This window comes from Oreochromis niloticus, linkage group LG23 (genome assembly GCF_001858045.2).
Source record: "Oreochromis niloticus isolate F11D_XX linkage group LG23, O_niloticus_UMD_NMBU, whole genome shotgun sequence".
Lineage (NCBI taxonomy): Eukaryota > Metazoa > Chordata > Actinopteri > Cichliformes > Cichlidae > Oreochromis > Oreochromis niloticus.
Genome location: NC_031986.2, coordinates 27,700,929 through 27,724,253, shown reverse-complemented (window position 1 = coordinate 27,724,253; position 23,325 = coordinate 27,700,929). Strand labels below are relative to the sequence as shown.

The 23,325-nt window shown below is 42.1% G+C and overlaps 1 protein-coding gene and 1 long non-coding RNA gene across 2 annotated transcripts; both read left to right on the top strand.

Annotated features, from left to right (window-relative positions):
* The first annotated feature begins 2,666 nt into the window (after positions 1 to 2,666).
* Positions 2,667 to 12,029, top strand: LOC106096910 (arachidonate 12-lipoxygenase, 12R-type-like). Its single transcript, XM_025903275.1, has 6 exons — positions 2,667 to 2,727; positions 6,283 to 6,542; positions 6,712 to 6,855; positions 11,271 to 11,474; positions 11,668 to 11,754; positions 11,838 to 12,029. Exons 1-6 carry the CDS (start codon positions 2,667 to 2,669, stop codon positions 12,027 to 12,029), a joined length of 948 nt encoding a protein of 315 aa, XP_025759060.1.
* Positions 12,030 to 14,290: 2,261 nt separating this feature from the next.
* Positions 14,291 to 18,104, top strand: LOC109201586 (uncharacterized). Its single transcript, XR_002061638.2, has 4 exons — positions 14,291 to 14,505; positions 14,593 to 14,677; positions 15,435 to 15,575; positions 15,835 to 18,104. It is a non-coding gene; the product is annotated as an uncharacterized LOC109201586 (long non-coding RNA).
* Positions 18,105 to 23,325: the final 5,221 nt, after the last annotated feature.

Sequence of the window (23,325 nt, the reverse complement as noted above, 5' to 3'; positions counted from 1 at the left end):
ACCTAAAGAGTAAAATTGGGCTGGGTACGTATTAGCCAAGTGAGGAAACACTATCACAGGGAGCTGTCTGCACCGGGAGCCGGTCACAGACCGCAGCCTCCAGGCTGGGCACACAGCAGGAGGGAGGCAAAGAAGCCCCCAGCCAGGCTCAGAGGACCCACAGGGCCCCAGCAGCCACGGTCGATCACAGCCCCGGTGCAGAGAACCCCCTCCGAGGAAACACTGGAGATATGACCTAATAAGAATATAAACAGGATAAAAAGATAAAATAAATAAGAGTGGGATATAATATAAATATAAGTATAAACAGAGTAAGAAGATAAAAAATGAATAAGAATACAATCAATAGGTATTAGGTAAAACTAAATGAATAATATAAATAGAATAACAGGATAGAATAAATAAGCATTAAATAAATAAGCGTTAGTTAAAAGCTAAATTAAAAAGGTGGGTCTTGAGCCTGTTTTTAAAAACATGTACGTTCTCTGCGGCCCTGAGCTCCTCCGGCAGGCTGTTCCACAGTCGAGGACCATACGACTGAAAAGCTGCCTCTCCGTGAGTATGTGTCCTGACTTTAGGGACAATCAAAAGGCCAGTACCAGAGGACCTCAGGGTCCGCGAGGGTTCGTATGGTAAAAGCAGATCTGAAAGATAAGAAGGCCCAAGACCATTAAGACATTTAAAAACCAATAAAAGAACTTTAAAATCGATCCTGAAACACACGGGGAGCCAATGCAGCGATTGTAAAACTGGTGTAATGTGGGCCCGCCCTCTGGTCTTCGTCAGCACACGAGCTGCAGAGTTTTGCAAAAGTTGCAAAGGTGAAATATTCTTTTTGGGGAGACCAGAGAGCAGGGCATTACAGTAATCAATGCGACTGGTAATAAAGCATGCATCAGCATCTCCGTGTTGGCCCGAGAGAGAATAGGGCGGACTCTGGCTATATTTTTTAGATGATAAAATCCAATTTTGGTTACATGTTTAATATGTGGGATAAAACCAAGCTCAGAGTCAAAAATAACACCCAAGTTTTTCACTTGTAGTGAAGGGCATAGTGAAAATGCCTGTAATTTAGACAAGAGTTTCTCTCTCTGAGCCTCAGGACCGATGATTAAAACTTCAGTTTTGTCCTGGTTAAGCTGTAAAAAGTTTTCTGCCATCCAAGATTTTATATCTAGAATACGGTTAAAAAGGGCATCCATTGGTCTGGTGTCATCAGGAGACACGGAGATGTACAGCTGAGTGTCATCAGCGTAACTGTGGAAGTTCACTCCATGCCTCCTGATGACGCCGCCAAGAGGGAGCATATACAAATTAAAAAGTACAGGGCCTAAAACCGACCCTTGGGGCACACCACATGTCATTTTATGGATCTTAGAGGAGCATGTATCCATACTCACCATAAAAGTTCTGTCTGAGAGATAGGAAGTGAACCAGTTGTGTACAGCACCAGAGAGGCCCACCATGTGTTTCAGTCTGTTTAGTAGAATAGTGTGGTCTACTGTATCAAAGGCTGCGCTTAGATCCAGTAGCACCAGGACTGAGAGCTTTTGGGAGTCCCAGTTACATCTAATATCATTTAAAACCTTTAGGAGAGCGGTCTCTGTGCTGTGGTTCACCCTAAATCCAGACTGAAATATTTCTAGGATCTGTTTATCATTCAGAAAATCATTAATCTGAGTAAAAACAAGTTTTTCTAAAATTTTACTTAAAAATGGTAAGTTGGATACAGGTCTGTAGTTATTAAAATTATTGCAATCCAAATTGCTCTTCTTCAGAAGGGGACTCACCACCGCCGTTTTAAAGGCAGCAGGGAAGACACCCGACTGAAGAGAGCAATTCATCATGTATAAAAGCTCAGCTTCAAAAAATCCATAAAGTGTTTTAAAAAGTGAAGAGGGGATTGGATCTAAAAGACATGTGGTGGGTCTCACTGTGGAGAAAACTTTCCTAAGGTTCCCAGCATTAACCAGGACAAAGCTGTCCAGTGTCTCCTCAGGTACAGTCGAGCCCTCAGATGTGTTTAAAATCATATCATAAGAAGATAAAATATCACATCTGATGGTGTTGATTTTTCCCCTGAAGTGGTCTGCAAACTGCTCACAGAGTGAGTCTGTGGGAGTTCTTTGGGAGCTGTTAAAATCAGGGTTAAATAAATGATCTATGGTGGAGAAGAGGACCTTCGGATTATTTTTGTTATTACTGATTATTTTGGCGAAGTATGAGTTTCTTGAATTCCTTAGTGTATTATTGTAAATTTTAAGTTGCTCGCAAAGTATTTGATAGTTGATTTCATTTTTATTTTTCCTCCATCTCCTTTCTGCTGCCCTGCAATTTCTTTTGAATTTTTTGACTTCTTCGTTTCTCCAGGGTGATACACGTTTTACGTTAATCTTTTTGGTGGTGAGTGGAGCAACGGAGTCAAGGCTTTTCTTCAGTTTGAGGTTAAAATGATTAAAAATAAAATCACAGGGTGCAGGTAGAATCACAGGGGGGCATTCGTCTAAAACCCTGGTAAAATTTGCAGCCACTTCAGAGGTTAGATAGCGCCTCCTCACAGTTCGCACCGAGGTCTCCCTCTGAATAAAACCGGTGATGTTAAAAAACACACAGTAGTGGTCAGAGACAGCTAAGTCAACAACAGAGGACACACTGGTGGACAGCCCATGGGTGATGACCAGGTCCAGAGTGTGTCCTCTGTTGTGAGTCGGCTGCGTGACGTGCTGGGTAAAATCCATACAGTGAAGAATGTTTAAGAATTCTTTTGATGCAGGGTCAGAAGGATTATCTATGTGCAGGTTAAAATCACCGGTTAGAATTATCATATTATACTTTGAATGTATGTTTGTTAAAAATTCTGAGAATTCCTTGATAAAAGCAGCACTGTCTTTAGGTGGTCTATAAATTGTGACAGATAAAACTGGAGGGCTGCTAAAAACAATAGCGTGGAATTCCAAAGTGGTAAAATGATCAAATAAAATTTGTTTGGTGGTGAGTGTGTTATTGGTTAAAGATGCAGTGCCACCACCTCTCTTACCACTTCTAAAGGAAAAAGAGAAATTAAAATTTGGTGGGGAGGCCTCAGTGAGAACAACTGGTGCATCCGAACCCAGCCATGTTTCAGTTAAAAATAAACAATCAAGTTTATTATCTAAAATTAAATCATTAATAATAAAAGACTTATTCAACAGAGAGCGGACGTTTAAAAGTGCCATACTAATTGAGACTGGTGGATTTTTGACAGTAGAGTTCAATGAAGTCTGAGATTTTTGAAGAGGCCGGAGGTTATTAATGTTTTTGGAGTTACTGGATATATGATAATTGTGTTGCTCTCTGTTTGTTCTCTGCTTGGTTCTGTGTCATGTACCTGAGTCTCCCTGCTTCACCATTTCAGGTCTGTGTTTTGTTAGCTTTCTCCAGTTTAGGTTTAGTTTCTGCCCACGCCTTTGCCATTTCTATTTGTATTCCTCCTCAATAAAAGCCCACTCACATCACTTATGCTTGCATCTTGGGTCCTTTAATAAATTCCACACGGCTCGCCTTGCTGACTGTGACATTTTCCTTGTGTTAGCCCTGTGATAGACTACCCACCTACTTAGGATGTAGCCACCTCATGAATCTTCCCATTCATAACATTATTATGTTCTTCACTTTGTGTGTGTGTTTTTTTAAGCGTATACATTACAGTGTCATTCATACATTTGCATATTTTTGCCATGACACATTCATTGATGTAGAGGCTAAATAACAGAAGGTCTAAGTTTCATCTGAGCTTTCATGACACATGTAGTGCAAAGATTTGACATCAAAGACAGACAGAGTGATAGAGACACAACATGAGGCCTGGGAGACCATGACATGTCCTGTCAGGTATAAATTCAATCTGACTGGAAACTTTAAAAAACTATGTATTTATAGCTGCTAAGTTTATAATAATAGGAAAGGTTTATGAGCAGCATGAATGGTAGTAGGAAGTTCTCCTAACAGAGAAACGAAGTGCCCACTAAAGCTGGGCATACACTGTACGATTTTTGGCCCATTTTGAGCAGATTTTTCAGTCATGTCTTGGCCTTAATCGTGTGTCGTGCATCGTGTAGTATACATTCAATTCAATAAAACTTTATTGATCCTGAAGTTTGACCCCAAAGGAAATTGGGTTAAGCCTGCCGACCGTTTGCCAGCGCCGTCTTACCCTTCCGACCATACATATATTACACAAACATCACATGGGGAAGGCAGGTCAGAGAGGTATAACAATGGAAAATGCACAACATGAGGAAGGACGAGGAGAACAAAAGAACTCCCCCAGACTGAGCTCCAACAGGGAGATCAGTTTGAGAACAGAAAAAATCACCTCAGCACATAGCACATGAATCATCACATCTTACAAGACAGAAGACATAAGCTTTGAAGGCGTTTGGGAGGGGGTGAGGTCTGTGTCAGTATACATACGTATGTGTGCACGTGGGTTTGTTTGTGTGTGTTCCATGTTCAGCTGGGAGAAAGTGTCCCTTCACTCGGCAAAATAGGCAAAAGTCAACAATCTTCGGCCGACGAGGGGGGCCTTGAATGAGAACCGAGAAAGTCACAACACAGTCTTGTTATCTAAGGAGAATTTGTTATTCCCGTCAGCTTTTGCCTTGAGCATCCAGCTGTCGCCAGGGGGGCCGCATGAGATGAAGATGGTAGTTGTTTTGGTTACTGCGAACAAAGTGCTTCCAATTTTACGGTTGGTCTAATGTCCATCACTGGTCACCAGCTCTCTCAATTCCTGTTGTTCTTCTTCAAGATCTTATCCATATTACAGACCCATGAGCTTCTCCAAGATCTTGTCAATATTGCGTTCAATAAACACAATCCGAGTACTCACAGCCCTGCCCATCGTCTATCGTGTCGGCCAGCCTTTTGGGATTTTGAGAAGAGAGAACATGGGGTAACAAGAAGCAGTTAAATCCTCACAACCAGCTCCCGATCATCAACTGTATAGTTGCAAGAAAATCAAACCTGTCGTCCCTCGTGAGGGTGTCAACGCGGCCTCTCACACTGCACACGCACAAACTCAGAAATTAACGTGAATAAGACGGAGTAGCACGGCAGTGCAGGGTGTGATCTGGACACAAGTGATGGATGCCCAACTTGTAGAACTTTGACAAGCTCATCTGAGGCTTTTCAATGTGGCCTCAAAATTATCACGACCACAACAACCGTGAAAAGAGTTGGATGGACATAAGATAAGATAAGATAACCTTTATTAGTCCCACATGTGGGAAATTTGTTTTGTTACAGCAGTGGACAGTGCAAAGCTACATGGAAAATTAGATACTGAACACAACTGTACACAATAGAATAGAATAAAATACTATATACAATCGAATAAAATAGAATACAATTGCTGCTCAGTTGCAGCTGCCTGGTCAATGTTTTTCGTTAGGAATTTAGCAAAGCTGATGGTGGTGTGTGTGTCTGTGTGAGTGAAAGACAGAGAGGGAGAGAGGGGGAGAGGGGGAGAGTGAGAGACAGATTTTGTGTTATAAGTTTCATGTTATGGACACACAGTGTGAGCACTCAGGAAGCATCACAGCATCGGGCCGTGTACTGTGAGACCCTGCATCGTAACATAGGAACTTCTAGCCCCTGCGATTCAGTAATACAGTTTGAGCAGGATTTAAACAACACGACTGAAAAAATCTCACAGTACAGTGCGATGCAAAGGTTTGGGCAACCTTGTTAATAGTCATTATTTTCCTGTATAAATCGTTGGTTGTTACAATATAAAAAGGTCAGTTAAATATATCATACAGGAGACACACACAGTGATATTTGAGAAGTGAAATGAAGTTTATTGGATTTACAGAAAGTGTTCAATAATTGTTTAAACAAAATTGTTTAAACTTTTGCATCCCACTGTATATGCCCACTTAAGGTAACAACAGCAGTCTAAAACGAAATCTTGTTCTTTCCACAACGCTGGATGAATGACAGTTTCCTCATAACTTCTCCGGTTTAAAGACAACTTCCTGTTTGAATAAGTAATTACTCATTAGTTGCTTGTTTGGAGTATAGTGCATTTGCTAAATTTCCTTGTTTCTTTTTGTTTTATTGTTTATCGTTTCCTCTTTTCCTCTTCATAGTTTAATGGGGTTTCACCTGCTTCTTGTTAGTTCCTTGTGTATATCATCCACCTGTTGGTTGTTATTGCAGCGTATTGCCAGTGTGATGAATTGGACTGACCAACATATCAGAAAAAGTTTAAACAATTAACATTTTTTGTAATTCTGCAAGCAAATGACCCACCAAACTGTCTCATTAATAAAGTTACTGACTCCAAAGATCAAACAGGACATACAATAAGACAGACTGACATTTTTTTTTTTATTTACGTCTCTAACCACTGGAAGGAAGATGCATTCTTTGGCTATCAGTTTCTAAATGGTACCAATCCCATTTTGATCCAATGCTGTACACAACTGCCCAATAACTTACCTGTCACGGATAAAACGGTTTCCCCTGATGGTCAGCATAATTTGGCAGAAGAAATAGAGGTTTTTTTATTATTTAAATTTCTGTGAAATAAAGTTGACTGATATCTGGTTGCTCTTTCTTGCATGTTGGTGAGGTATTTGTGTTGGCAAATTTTACTTTGCAGTTGTAATACCCAGACTAAATGCATGGGGTCAAATAATTTGTCATTCCTTCTGAAATTTCAAACAGAAAGGTAACATCTTCCTGTGTGACTACAAGCTTTTGGATGAAGTGGAGTCAAACACCATCAATGGGAACAAACAGTTCTTGATGGCCCCCCTTGTCCTACTCTGGAAAAACAATGCTGGTCAGTTAATGCCAGTTGCTATTCAGGTGAGCTTAGTACTCAGACATTAATAACGTAAATTAACTGCTTCCTATATAGCACTTTTCAAGCCTACCTGAGCACTCAAATTGCTTTAGACCAGGGGTAGGCAACCTTTTTGATGGCGAGTGCCATTTAAAATTTCCTCAGAAGTCAGTGTGCCATATGATTGCATTAGCAATAAATTTAATAACGCTCTATATGAACAGTTACACATTATATAGAACCACTTTATAGAATTATATTTGTTTGCAAATGTTGGCAGCTATCAGCGAATAGTTATCAGCTATTTTGAAACAAAAAAAGACTTTTTATCCATAACAGCAAATGAACTGTACAACAGAAAATACAAATGCTATTTATGGTCTCCTCACAACAGTGATAAGAAAAATAAACTGGGCCAATATGGCATGTTTGTTAATACAGAGACACACATGTTAATGTGATCTCTGGTCTCCCACTCAGAGATACAGGTCTCCGAGTGTCCAACATTCAGACGGCTACCTGAGGTCACTCATGTGAGAGAAAATCTGCTCACACAGATATGTAGAGCCAAATACTGTCAATAAGGCCTCTGCAATGTTCTGAAGACAGTTAAACTTGTCAGGTAGTGATGTCCAGCAGGTGAAAACGCAAGCTCCATGAACACGCACAGCTGTAGATTCCAGCTGCTTCGATGTCGCAATAACTGGCATTAACTCAGCCAGTTAATGCGAGACAAATCTAGCTGCTCATTAAAGATTTCTGGTTTGATCAGAAGATAAAACATTGGTCCATACACCTGAAAGTCCCAAAAATGCATTGTGTCTCGAGTCTATGGATGCATTTTGACTAAAGACCGGCCCCCCAGATATTAAAGCCATAAAGCCTTTGAATGAAAACAAACGCTGTTGTGACAGTGATGTACACTGTCTTGTTGGTAAATGTATGATTTCTATTCATTTTACGTCAGATTAAAAACCTTGATTGTAAGCTTCAGATAATTATTTAATAACAGCCAGACATTTTAAATGAGAATAAGAAAGTATTTCTTTGTGCCCCCCGTTCCCTGTTAATGCCCTACCTGGCCCCCCTGGCAAAACTTTGCTAGATCCGCCCCTGCACAGTTATCAGCTGTCAGCTACTTAGAAAAGGATCCTGGTGTTATTTGTCTCTGAGAAACAGTTCATAACTTCCCTTCAACTCATTCATGTCACCTAAAAGGTAAACCTGTTTCTCCATCACCTGTTCAGCTCTGATGATTCAGTAAGGACATCTCCTGGTTTCATCTGCATGTTTCCCTCTCACCACATATCCAAACCGATATCATGACCAACAGCTTTTACAGCTGTGGCTCCAGCAAACATCAGCTGATACTAGAAATTAATATTAAATAAATTCTAACAACAGCTGACCAAGCTTAAACGTGCTGTGTTGTTTAGTGCGACATCCGGCGGTTTCCTCTTTCTGGCGCAAAGTGGGCGATAAACAAACAAGAGAGAAAAGCTGATCAGCTGATCATTGATCAGTTTCATGATTGAAGTAGCAACAGGAGAGAGAGGGGAGAGAATGAGAGGAGAAGAAGATGCAGCTGTGCAGCAAAGACACAGAATAACTCCAGCTTTGTGTCTTTTTCCATCCTGGCTGAAGTACGGGACAAACTGTGTTCCTTCTCAGCTCAACACGAAACGCGTAATAATTTCTCTGAATTCCGTTTGTACGGGATGGTTGGCAACTCTACTAACTAACCTTATGAATAAAATAAAGTTCACTATCAATAAAATCATAGCACCCGCCCAGCAGTATATAAATTCCGTCATGCTAGCTAGCACGCAGTACGAGTTATTGTAACTGACTGTAAAAAGTCAGCACAACGAAAATAAACTCCACCTAAACTTGGTTTATATCTGACCCAGACAGACTGCAGGTCATAACTTCTTACCAGAAGTTTAGTTCACCTGACGCTCCGACCGGCGGCCGCCTCGGGTCTCTCCTCCTCCTGCCTCCCCTTCCCTCACCCACCTGCTGGCCTCCACCACTTGTTAATTTTACTGAATCTGTGGAAGCTACGCCATGGCCAACACCAAACAATTGAGTTATTTTTACACACCGACCAGCGTCTGGCCAATCCACCACCACCAAAAAATAAATAAATAAAAAAAAAAAAATCATCGGGCCACCGAGCAAATGTCCGGTATGCCCGATGTCCAGTCCAGCTATGGTCGTGCGTGCCATCAGTTAACCCTTCGCGTGCCAACGGTGGCACGCGTGCCTAGGGTTGCCGACCCCTGCTTTAGACAATGTGCCTCTGTTGTATATGGATTTTGTTTATCTTTTTCCTTCTGCATAGAGATTAGCTCTTGCTAAAGAGCTAATCTCTTTAGATAGCAAAATTTCTTAGTATTACTTTTCTTTTTGATTTAGTTATATCTTACTTTATAAGGAAGGACATTAAGATAATTGTTTGCTGCTGGAGACTTCTATTACTGTGCCTTTCCTTTCTTTTCTGATTGATGGCTGCTTCGTTCCTCATCACCCATAATTGTACATTTTTGATGGATCTGCTTAAGTTCTGCGATGTATTTTGGTACATTGTACAATTAAATAAAAAAAAAAGTCTACTTAAGACACGCTCTGGAGGCAGCTTCCCATATTAAAATGCCCAACTTAGTATCTTAAAAAAAAAAAAAGCTCTTGCTAAGCCAATCCCTGTTGCTGTTGCCAATGTGTGTGCCAGAAAAAAGTTCTCAGTAGCTTTAGCTAGGGAAGGAAATTAATAAGAATTTAGGGATTCCTATTCCATTATCAATATCATTCATTGATTCAATTCATTATCAGTTCTCTTATTTATTGTCAATAGGTTCTGATTGGCTCAGCTTTGAGAATAGCCACTATCTCTCAGCAGCATATCAAGGAATGTCTCAGGAATATCATCTAACAATATCAAACTGAAGTTAAAATCTCATACACCTACACAAATCCTATCCTAATGAAGAGTCACATATGATCTTTCTCTTAATATTTAGATATGAACAAAAAGCCAACAACACAAAGCAAAGATATAAACAGCACAAAGAAACTTAAAAACAATCAGAACTGTGATTCTACTGTTTCAACAAGAACAGCCAGAAATTGAGGTTGCAGCCTGACTGCTCATCAGTTTGTTACCTGTTGAAGTTCAGCGTCTGGAGGATTTCTTCTGCAATGTTCATTGTTTAAAAGCTCTCCCAGGGCTCCCACTAATAATTAGTTCCCTTAGGAACCACATCTGAAATTTGGCTGAATCCTGTCTTCTTTTACCTTAATGAATGCACGATGGACAACTTAGCCTCACAAGATAACTTAGAGAGCTTTGAGAATCTTGTAAATTTAGCTATTGGGATTTATCTGTTAGCTTGTAGCATGGGAGCCAATCCAGCTGGGTCACACAAGACTGGCATCGAAGGAGATGGCAGAGATTTGTGGAGTGACTCTGCACATATTGCGATCTGTCTGCCTTTTCTTGGCCACCTGCCTCGTACAACCTAAAGAAAGTGCCAACCTCTAAATGTGGCGGTACTGGTAAGCGGTGTCTTCTGGACTCGAGGGTCCCCACATGCAACAACCTTTCACTGGCAGTCTTTCTTTTCAAGTGATTTTAAACTCTGGTGCTGAGTTTAATTGACAGTTAGCTTATGAAACAACTCAGTACGGAGTTTTGGCCCTCGAGGCTCCTGTGGAAGTAACTGCCAGTCACTCTCCACCATCATCATCACAGGGTTTTTGATCAGCACGTTCTGCTTGTCACACTTCTTACAATTCACCATCCCTTCAGCCCAAAATTGGGTCCTTAAACCTGTCTTAGAAACTGCAGATTTAGCTTTAGTTCCCTAGTAATATCTTGACATGAACAGCAGGTTATTTTCCTTCCTCCACACGACCCCTAAGACTCTCAGCTACTGGTCTCTCCCCTTTCAAGTTATCTCTAAATTACTTTACAAGGACGGAGACCAGTAGCTATTGCTTCCTAAGAGACTGAAGAGACTGTCTTGCCATCGTAAATCCTGCACCATGTGCTGCTTACCTGGACACCTCTATGCCTTTCACACACTACTACTCTTACCTTTATTCCTCTCTGCCTCAGCCACCTTTCCTCAAACTCCTCACGCAAGACTTTTTAACTTTTTGACAAATAATCTCTACTCACCTTTAAATTCTTTCATTCATTATCCAAATCTTTTCCTAGTCATGTGCTTTCCAGTCACTAACTGCCATTTCTCTCTCTCCCTGGATTGCCCGAGATCCTCGGTCTGTTTCTTTCCTGCGCCTTTAATTGTTATTTTTACAATAAATAAAGCTTTTCACTGCAGTTTCTGTTTATAAAAGTGCTTGATGGTTAGCAGTTAGTATTGATTTAAAAAAAGCTAGTACAAGTAAGAAAACACATTTATTCCTTCTCCTGCAGCTGAAGCAGAAACCAGCAGAGGACAACCCGATCTTTTATCCTAGTGATTCTGAGTACGACTGGTTGATTGCCAAGACGTTTGTGAGAAGTGCAAATTTCAGCCTTTATGAACTAAATGCTCATCTGCTGCGCACTCACCTGCTGGCTGAAGTTTTTGCAGTGTCACTGCTCTGCAACCTGCCCATGGTGCATCCACTGTACAAGGTAATTAAAGCTGATTAACCGTTTCGGAGATATAACACAATGGTAAATGGTACAGAAAGCAACAAAACTTGTGACTTTGATGTTAGTCATTTACATATATGTTATACAGCAGAATTAAACATGTGAATATAAAACATCAGACAAGAAAGGAAAAAGTAGTCTTCTTACAAATGAACTTCTCTGTTTCCCTCAGCTTCTCATACCTCACACTCGCTACACTTTGAACATCAACTGCTTAGCTTGGATGCTTCTGATATTTAAAGGAGGAACTTTTGCTAAGGTATAAACAAACAAAAAAGACAAACAAATGTTCTGTTTGACCAACATGTATTTTTTTGCCACTAAGATTTGACTGTTCCCTAGTTTACATCTTCTGGTGAGGAGGGTGCCCTCACAATCCTGAGAAGATCACTGTCCACACTGACCTACAGCTCCCTCTGTATCCCAGATGATATTGCAGAACGTGGACTGAAAGATGTGCCAAACTTCCACTACAGGGATGATGGACTCCAGCTTTGGGAAATCATAAACAGGTTCTATCACTACTTTGTCTGACCCAACATACATATAATTATAGAATAACTTCAATTTATTTTGAAGTTCACGTAGACCATTCTTCACACCCTGGTAAATGTGGTAATGCACTTTCAGATGCTTGCCGAAACAAAAACAAAATTCTTCCAGATGGCTTCCCAGTTATTATTTTAAATGAAAGAAAGAATGAATGAAACCTTTATTTGTGAACTGCAGTTGCCTGCAGTGAAACTGACCCTTCTGACCATACATATATTACACAAACATCACATTGCGGAGACAAGTCAGAATAGATAGCATTTAAGAAGAACAGTGAAAATACACAACATCAGGGACAGGAGGAGAAAAAAAGGACTCTACTCAGACTGGCCTCCACTAGGAGAGCAGTTTGAGGACAGCAAAACAAACAAACAAACAAAAAAACCCCACTGTCCTGATTCGAGATATTGAGAACCAAACCAAAATACCAGAGGCCCAGAGGGATGCAATCAAACAGATGAGTTTATTGAACACACGCGTGGGAAGAAGCACACAGCATCACATCTGCGGGGTTCTTCTCCCAAAATACACAGACAGTAGCTTTTATAACGTCAGGGTTAAAAACGCCCCTTCCCACGTTCTAAGAACATTATTTGGATTCTAAGAATTTTGTACAAGCATCTTGTACAAACAATAATCAATTTTTAGAGCTAAAGTCAGACACAGAAGTTCCTCTTTCTAGCATCTTCTTTCCAAATATGGTGATGATCTCAGACCCTGGAGATCCCCGTAGACTTGTCCTCCTGTTGACCCATCTCCTATCATCTGTTGCTAAGCAAACTCAAATGCAACAGGTTGCACAAGAAGCTGAATACGTTCAGGCTTTCACTCAAGCCTATTTCTAGATTATATGTACTATATGTGTTTTGTAAGCATGTATGCAGTTTTAACCTTAATGCAATGTGTGTATACAATTATTATGGCTGCTCCTGTAATAAAAGGTTAATGTGAGGCCAACAGGTTTTAATGAACATCTTAATGCAGTATCAATGCTGTAGATTATATTGTTAATGATGCAGGATATATTATAGCAGTAAAATAATTTCTTCAATTCCACATTCCCTCTCTTGACGTCTCACTCAGAGACGTGACCACACTGCTTGTGTCATTTCTCTGACCCTCTCTAGCAGTCCTCTGGCTAGGGAATGAGACAACAACCTCAGGTGTTCGAGTTGGTCGATCAGAACACACTTCTTAATAAACACAATATGCAGTGTGTATACAATGATTATAGTTGCCCCTGTAAGAGAAAGGTTAATCTGAGGCCTGCTACTTTAATAAACATCTCAGTGCAATATCAATGCTATAGGTTACATGATTAATGCAATGTTAATGCTCAAGGTTATATTGTAACATTTAAAATTTTATTATAACCATGTTCCTTTCTGAGCACTTGCCGTTCAGTGCTTTCATCAGTATTCAGAATGCTTCGTAAGGTCCAGCGTGTTTCTCATATATGGTTAGATGTACTGATGTGCTTGTGTCATGTGCGTTATATGTGAGTTGTCATGTGTCCATCTCTTTTCTCGGCTCGGGTATTGTTTTTCTGCCGTCTTCCAGTACGGATAGCATGATGAGCAGAGCCGTTGCCACTAGTAAGACGCCAGTTAGCACATAAAAAGCAGACGAATCTTCACATCTGTTTCTACACAATTATTCCCAAATAAAACTGTTATTACTCCCTTATTTGAATTTTAACTAAACTATAACTACTATAGCTAGTGATACAATGTAACTTGAATAGTTAGTTTTGGTAATTAAGTAGTAATGAAAGGCTATTTCCAAATTATTACCATTAGCATCTAGTTTCCACCTTATTATTCAGGTATTACCACATTATTACTGAGCTGTAGTAGAATGTGCTACTGAAATTTGAAATGATTTCTCATGAAATCTGTTGATTAATATAATTGTCTCTCCATCAGGATTTTCTTGACTTTCAAGAGAGAAAATGGTGAGCTACAACGTGATCATTTTCACTGGCAATCTAGCCTTTGCCACAGCTTTCAATAGCATCTACATTAACCTGGTTGGTACTGCTGGAGAGAGCAAACGTACACATCTCAAAAGGCTGACACCATCTTTTTACAGAGGCGCAGTGAGTCTGAGACCCAACTCCATTTCTAAACCATGCTCACCTCTGCAGTAACTGCGTTGTGATTATCATACACACTTGAAACTTCTCTCTTTATTTTCAGAGCTTTTCTGTCATTATTTCAGGTGTCACACTTTACCATATCATGTCCAACCTCCCTTGGAAAGCTGGTGCTCACAGAGTTAGACAAACAGAAAAAGTTTCACAAAGTTTCTTGGTATCCCGCCAAAGTGGAAGCGATCTCCCCCGAAGGAGACTCCTCCCTGTGTACCACTGGATCATTGACAACGAGGTGCACCATTTCAGAGAGGAGACAGGTTTGTGGAAATATGCTGATTATATAGAGCCAAGACAGAAGACTAGGTAGTTGGACTGATTAAATTCAAACAATGCTGCATTTTAAATAAACATAGAAAATGCTGAATTATTTATTTATTATTATATTTTAAGCTCCGAGAATATTTGAAGACAACAACAGTCTTCTGGGTGAGTACAGTCGGCAGCAGGAGCTCGAGCAACAACAGAGAGTCTATTGGTAAGTGATCACAGCACGTGTTTTAACATTTTTATACAAAAACTATCTGCTCCAACCCTGGGTGGATATATGTTTATGTGCTAATCAGGATAAATTAGCCAATACATGAAACCTTTGAGGATTTATTAAAATGTATTACATGTGTATTATGTAGTGTATTATGTGTATTATTCACATGTATTGCATGTGTATATGCAGTGTTTGGTAAAACTATTGTAAACTAAACTATTGTTATAATTATTATAATAACATTAATAATAACTTTTATTGTTATTATTATTAGTAGTATTATGTTTTAACTTTGTTTACAGCTCCATTTTTAATTTGTATGCGTTCTCCGAGACATACTTTACAAGTAAATTTCTAAATTTGCTTGTAAAGTATAAACAAGTTTAGGCCAGTGCATGACACAACATTAGAGATGGACAGATTCATTCATAAAAACTGTTTGTGAATATGGACCATCCCAATCTCTTTTCCCTCTGCTCTTCTGCTTCTTTGTTTCCTTTTTTCCCAGCTGGGATGTGTATAAAGAGGGACTTTCCCACAGCATGAAAGCAGACAGTCTTCTGTCTCTACCCTGTGACATACGCTTCTCTTGTGTCCAAAGCTTTTTTTACCTGCTGTATGTCTATGACATTAAAACCATTTTAATTTCCTGTTTTTTCTGCATTCAAAGATTAGGGTAACAAATTGGATGAGATGGGTGTTATCTAAACATTTTAAACACTGAAATATAATGATGTCTTTATTCCAGATCATACAAGGAAGACTCTTTTTTTGGCTACCAGTTTCTAAATGGTGCCAATCCCTTTTTGATCCGGCGCTGTACAGAACTGCTGGAGAACTTTCCTGTCACTGATGACATAGTCAGCATAGTTTAGCAGATGAAATGAAGGTAACCGCTTATTCTCCATGAAATAACTGTGACTGAAAAATCTGGCTGATCTAAATAAAAAAAAAATATTAAAAATCTTTCTTCATGGTCAGAACAGTTTAGCAGATGAAATAGAGGTAATGTTTCAATTCTTGTGAAATAAAGTTGACTGACAGTTATATCGCAACTCATCTACATGGTCATAAACTTTGTAAATATAATATCCAGACTGTATGTGTTTGATTAAATCATTTCTCATTCTTTCTGTAATTTTAAACAGAATGGCAACATCTTCCTGTGTGACTACAAGATTTTGGATGGAGTGCAGACAAACACCATCACTGGAAAGAAGCAGTACTTGATGGCCCCCTCGTTCTACTCGTTCTACTCCCAAATATCCAAGATCATAATAAAACCAGTACACAGCGTGCAGCCCCATGCACGGGGCGATCCGTGATAACTCGCTAACAGAGATTTGCCGCGTTAATGCGTTTATGGCATTAACGCCATTTTAACAAGATTAACGCTGACAGCACTAATCTATACATATCAGACCAGACCATATAGACTCAACAGACCTGCATGTTAAGTCTTAAAGTTCAGGACAACAGAATCAGAAAAAGACTAAATAAGTATGGCCTGTTTGGAAGCGTTGCCAAGAGAAATCCTCTACTGTCTGAAAAGAAAACGTCAGCATGGCTTAGTTTTGCCACGACTTCAAGTAATTCATTTTGGACAGATGAGATCTCCTCTGTTATGTTTGACCGCAACACACAGCACATCAGCACAAACACCTTATACCAACTGTCATCGTGGTGGTGGAGGAGGCGGGTGATGATTTGTGCCACTTGTAGTCACTGAGTCCATCATGAACTCCTCTGTATACCAAAGTATTTTAGAGTCAGATGTGAGGCCATCTGTGCCACAGAGAAGGCTCGGCTGAAATTGGGCCATGTAACCAATTTCAGCCGAATTATTACTAACACAGCAGCAAATGTTGGGTTTATCTAGGCACAAACCCTGCTGGAACACAAGACACTCAATGACTGCACGACAAAACAAGACAAGACAGAGCTCTTTGTCTTTGTGGCTCGCGAGGGAAGTCAGCCCAGGCCTTCACCTGTCCTTAGCCAACTTCGACTGATTCCTTCGCTACAGCCCTTTTTATTGTCACATACATGAATATGCAATTACAAATACATGTGACATTCTTAAGCAGGCATATCTGAACAACATCAGTGTCTGTATTCTGTGTGTGTGTGTGTGTGTGTGTGTGTGTGTGTGTGTGTGTGTGTGTGTGTGTGTGTGTGTGTCCAACCATACCATACATAGACATACGACCTTTCAATGAACTTAAACTGTGTGTATGAGGTATGCAGAAAAGCAGAAGTAAGCGTCTCGCTAAATTATAAGAACAGGAACTTGCAATGGGTCATGTCTCAAACGAACATTTAAAGGTGTGAAGTCTTGCACTTTTAAGAAACAGAGCAGTGTAGTTCCTAAAGCTATAATGGAAATTATAACGTTGAGGCTGCTTCCTCTCGTCTCATGGTACACAAGTGCACACAGAATCTTATCAGACCTAATAAAGATATGATTTTTATCAGCATACAAATGATTATATATTTCTAAGCATAAATGATTATATGTTCCTAAGCACAAATTACAATATAAAAAATATCAATTCCAACAGCAAACCTACAACAGAATGGCTGAAAATGAAAATAATAAGTCTTGCAATGACCATGTCAAATATCAGACCTCAACCTGATCAGAATGCTGTGATGGGACCTTAAGATAGCTGTACATAAACAAATCCCTACAAACCTTAATGAAGTGAAGCAATGCTGCAAAGAAGAGTGGGACTAAATTCCTCCAGAATGATTTTAGAGGCTCATTAAGTCAGTACTTGGTTTTTCGCATGACTGCAGGTGCCTTGTCCCAAACTAAGGGATTAACTCAGGTGTTTGTCAGCAGTTTCATCAATACTATAAACATTCTATTATCCCCATTCACATCATCATCCCCACAGCAAACATATAAACCCCTCCAGTGGTCATTCTTGTCATCCATAGGTAATGTGTAAAACAGAATGACACTATTATTAATATGAAGCATTTTGTTAGCAATGTAGATTGCTGGATGTTTCTTTGTTCACATTAATTTTAAAGGAAAGTTAATCAGCTAATTAATGATTACTGTATTAATTAAAGAAAAAAAAACAACTTGGCAGTATTTTCTGCAAGGAAATCCTTTTAAAGAGAAAAATGTTCAGATTTGTGAGGCTAAACTTAAAAAGTTTTGAGTAAATGATGAGTATTTATTCAGGTTTGGATGTACGCATTTGTGAAATTGTTTTACGTGTGGTCAGGCTGTGTTGTATTTGTGTGTGGATTGGAGCACGTGTTTGTGAGTCCTCAAAAGTTACAAATGCTTGTAGATCACATCGTACGCATTTCTAACACTTTTGAGGCAAATTTCTCTCCATATTAAAGTCTATACTCTTACCTCCACACTTCTGTGTCCTTCTGGTATGATCTACATGTTTAATTGGGCAGAGATTTTACACCGGATATCCTTCCTAACACAATCCTATTCATTTATCTGAGCTTCAGACCAGCACTACGGTTACACTGGCTGGCTCTGACTGACCCTGCCACAAACTGCTGTTAGGTGCAGGCTGTGTGCAGACAGGAATAGGACCCAAGGTGCAGACTCCGGAGACCAAAGGTGAACTCAAAACAGCTTTAATACTGAACTCAAAAAAGGGTAACATAACATGACTGGAAAAAATCAAAATAAACTTAAACCAGAGGACTAACAGAACACACAGCTAAGTAAACGGTAGAACGCGACAGAGAGCACAGGAAAACACAGGGCTTAAATACGCAGAGGGAGTAATCAGGGAATGGGCAACAGGAGGGAAACACAGCTGGGGCAAATCAGGACTAACGAGACAAAGAAGCGTAAACTGAACACACTGAGAAAAGACAGAGACCTTCAAAGTAAAACAGGAAACACAACACAGACTGAACTTACAGACACAGACTGACTGGATACGGGGATATAGCAACTAAGGATACACAGAGACGCGAACTAGACAAGGGGATACAGCTGACAGGGGAGACAGAGCAACTAGAGACGACAGAGACATAAACCATAAGACAGAACTTAAGAAACCAGAGACTAGAAATGATAAATGATATAACAACCTCAAAAACCCTGGGTCAACGACCCAGGCCTCCTAACAGTACCCCCCCCTTAAGGGCTGGCTTCCAGACAGCCCAAACCAGAACACCAAAAACGAAAAACAACCCAACCAGGGCGGGCGGTGGGGAAACAGGACGGAGGGCTCGAAACAAACCAAACAAGGAGCCAGAAACAAAAAAAAGCGCAAACAACGGAGCCCAGAAAGCAACATAACAAAACACACAGGCTGCCAGGAAAAACAATTCACACAAAGTTCAGGGGGCCGGCCCGGAGGATGACGGCCCAAGAGTCCAAAAAAAGTTCAGGAGGCTGGCCGGGTGGGAGGCACCGGCGGCGACGGAGCAGGTCAGGAGGCCGACCGGGCGGGAGGCACCGGCGGCGACGGAGCAGGTCGGGAGGCACCGGCGGCGACGGAGCAGGTCAGGAGGCCGTCCACGACGGCGAGGACGCCCAATCATCGGCCCGGAAAGCGGCCGGACAGGCCGAGCAGGACGAGCAGGACGGACAGGACGGACAGGCGGAGCTGAAGCCGAAGCCGGATCAGGCGACGGCGAAGCAGAAGCCGGACCAGGCGACGGCGAAGCAGAAGCCAGAGGCGACGAAACAGATGGTGGCGCTGCAGGCGACGGCGTGGGAGCCGCAGGTGGTGGCACTGCAGGCAACGGCGTGGGAGCCGCAGGTGGTGGCACTGCAGGCGACGCTGAAGCTGGGGCTGGACCAGGCGACGGCGTAGGCGCTGCAGGCGCTGAAGCTGGGGCTGGACCAGGCGACGAGGCTGAAGCTGGACCAGGAGACGAAGCTGGACCAGGCGAGGACGAAGCTGCAGGCGACGAAACAGGTGGTGGCACTGCAGGCGACGGCGTGGGAGCCGCAGGTGGTGGCACTGCAGGCGACGACGTGGGAGCCGCAGGCGGTGGCACTGCAGGCGGCGACGTAGGTGGTGGCTGAACGGTCTCCCCGGAACCGTCAGTAGAGATGAGGATGTGTTGGCTCGGTCCTCCAAGATCCCCAGCTGACGAGGCAGGAGGCTGGACGGGCTCCTCGGGCCCTCCAGCTGACGAGGCAGGAGGCTGGACGGGCTCCTCGGGCCCTCCAGCTGACGAGGCAGGAGACTGGACGGGCTCCTCGGGCCCACCAGCTGACGAGGCAGGAGGCTGGACAGGCTCCTCGGGCCCTCCAGCGGGAACAGACGGCTGGACGGGCTCCTCGGACCCTCCAGCGGAGGCAGAAGGCTGGACGGGCCCCTCGGACCCTCCAGCGGAGGCAGAAGGCTGGTGCGGTTCTCCAGAACCCCCAGCAGGAACAGAAGGCTGGACGGGCCCCTCGGACCCTCCAGGCGAGGCGGGTGGTAACTGAACAGGTGACTGAGCTGAGAGGTGAGCTAATGTTCGAGCTATTGATAGAAGTTTAAGTTCTATTGACTGTTGTAACGATGGTAGTAATGGTGGGTTAGGTGGTGGATTAGCAATAAACTGAGCTAGTTCCCCTGAGCCTCCAGAACCTGAAGAAAACCGCTGGACGGGCTCACCTGAGCCCCCAGCGAGGTCAGAAACAGGTGCAGGTACCTGCCGGACACCAGCCACTCCCACCCGAGGAGAAGGTACGGGTGCAGGAGCTAACTGGTTCCCGGTCATCCTCACCCTGGGAGCCGGGACAGGCACCGTCAATGGCTGGGCAGCTGCTGTCCCCACCCGAGGAGCTGGTACGGGTGCAGCGACAGGCAGAGCCTCAGCCGGCCTGAACACTGGAGCAGGGACCAGCTGGACCTCAGCCTCCCTCACCTGAAGCACTGAAACAGGTGCAGGGGAATGCTGGGCCCGAGCTGCCCTGGGAGCAGGAACACAACGGGGCGAAGGAGTAGGTTCAGCAAACACAGACTCCTTTACAAAGTTTCTTAGCTTCCTACCACCACCACGTCTAACAGTCTTAACAGTTTTCACAGTCTCAGAATTTACAGTGTTCCCATGATTGTCTTTTTCCAGCTCAGAGGGAGCAGAATGAAAACAGTCATTACAACTCACCACGGGGAGTGGCTCAGCAGAGACAGAGTGGCGAAAGCGTGAGCGTCGCTTTCTCCGGGAAGTGGGAGCTGGCAAACTGGGCTGCGTATCCTCCAAAAGAACGGGCTGCGATGAGGACGCAGAGAGTTTGTGAAGCTCAGAACGGGGCAGACCCAAAAACAGAGCGAAGGACTGCAGCGGAGTGAGTCTAACGTCCGGCGTCACGTAATCCTTCTTCCTTTGCCGTTTAACCCTCTTGTTGGACTGGAAATCTGGTGTAGCGACCGGAGAGAATGAGCACGTGCTCAATCTGATCTTCCGAGGCATAGGTGCCGGCTCGGCCGTAGCCATGGCGGTTTGGAGGCTGCGGGGCCCTCCGAAAGCCAAACGAGACCCATAAAAGGGTGACTGGAGCTCCTGGGCATGCTTAGCCTCCTGCCTCACGCTCTCCCTGAGGAAGGCAGAAACTGCGGGTCGCCGATACCATATGGAGTCTGCTGGGTCCATGTTCTGGTCGCGTTCTTCTGTTAGGTGCAGGCTGTGTGCAGACAGGAATAGGACCCAAGGTGCAGACTCCGGAGACCAAAGGTGAACTCAAAACAGCTTTAATACTGAACTCAAAAAAGGGTAACATAACATGACTGGAAAAAATCAAAATAAACTTAAACCAGAGGACTAACAGAACACACAGCTAAGTAAACGGTAGAACACGACAGAGAGCACAGGAAAACACAGGGCTTAAATACGCAGAGGGAGTAATCAGGGAATGGGCAACAGGAGGGAAACACAGCTGGGGCAAATCAGGACTAACGAGACAAAGAAGCATAAACTGAACACACTGAGAAAAGACAGAGACCTTCAAAGTAAAACAGGAAACACAACACAGACTGAACTTACAGACACAGACTGACTGGATACGGGGATATAGCAACTAAGGATACACAGAGACGCGAACTAGACAAGGGGATACAGCTGACAGGGGAGACAGAGCAACTAGAGACGACAGAGACATAAACCATAAGACAGAACTTAAGAAACCAGAGACTAGAAATGATAAATGATATAACAACCTCAAAAACCCTGGGTCAACGACCCAGGCCTCCTAACAACTGCCAAATGTCACAGTAACAGAACAGTTCAACCTGTAGCATATGATTATAATGAAGTATTTATTTTTTCTACAATGGAAGGAAGGACATAATATTAATCATTAGCTTTCCATTATTAAATATTAAATCTGTTCATACAAGAGGAACTTGTAATATTTAACAAGTAAGTTGATGTTTTACTTGAAGGGAGTGTTTTGTTTTTTTGTGTGTTTTTTCCCTGGAGGAGTGAACTGGTTCACATGGTTTCCAAACTTAAAGCTGATCTATCAAATATTGATGTAAGAACTGGACTGGTGAATGAAAAGCTAACTGGGCACAGCACAGTAGGAGCAGCACAGGAAGAAGTACATTAGATCAAGAACATCTTCAAAGAGTAGTGGTTAAAAATATACCTGCTGAGTTGTGCACAAACCTGGTGACTGACTTAAAGAAATGTATGAGTAGCAGCAAAAGTTAGTCCACCAACTAACACACAATGTGTTCCAAAGATATCAAATAATTATTTTCATCACTAAAGTAATCTGTCACTACTGAAAAATATGGTAACACTTTATAATAATGTCACACTATTAAGCATTAGTAAGATATTAGTAAGTGCTTAATTCCTGTCGTGGAATTTTGTAAATAAATTCTGCAACACAGAAACAGCTGTGATCAAGCTGTTTATTACTGCGCAGGAGAGCCAACACACACATCAAACATCACAGTTCACAATCATACCAGCTCTCCCTTGGGACTTCTCAGCCCCTCTTTTATACCTCCTCCCCACACACAACTCTCTGTATCTTTTAGTTACAACAGGTTTCTGTCCCACAGGCTGGGCAGAGAGCAACTCCCACTATCTTTTCCCAGGAAGCTCCTGGCGCTGGCCCTGAGTTTCATCCTTCTGAGCAAAACAGCATATAACATAGTGAAACATCATTACGCCTAGCTAAGCAGTTTTTCTTTATGAGGTCATACTGACACACACACACTTCACCTAAGCATACAAAGGTTATACCAAATCCTACAGTGAGATTCCAAAAACATAAAGAAAATGTGAGGTTAAACTAGAATTTTTCCAAAAATATTCCTCATTTAGAAAACATTATTCCTCTTTACGATGCAATTATAAATGTTTATTCTCGTTTAATAACCTCATGTATAACATGTTTTCATGGTATCATTTATTTAAGTCTAAATATATAATGAGTCAAATACTAAAGGACAAAAGATTCCTGTTTGGCAAATCCTTTTGCCAAACAGGATTTGCCAAAATCCTGTTTGTTCACAGGGGCGCCACACTTCCAGGGAAATGACTAAAAACGAAACTCATTGGGTTTTACTTTCAGTTTAAAATCGAGGAGCAATGTCCCATTATTGTGTCTCTCACACTCCTGCTGGATATTTTTGACATTGTGAGAATGAGTGTGCTGACTGTTATTAGTAATAGTCTTCAGTCTGCGTCTGTTA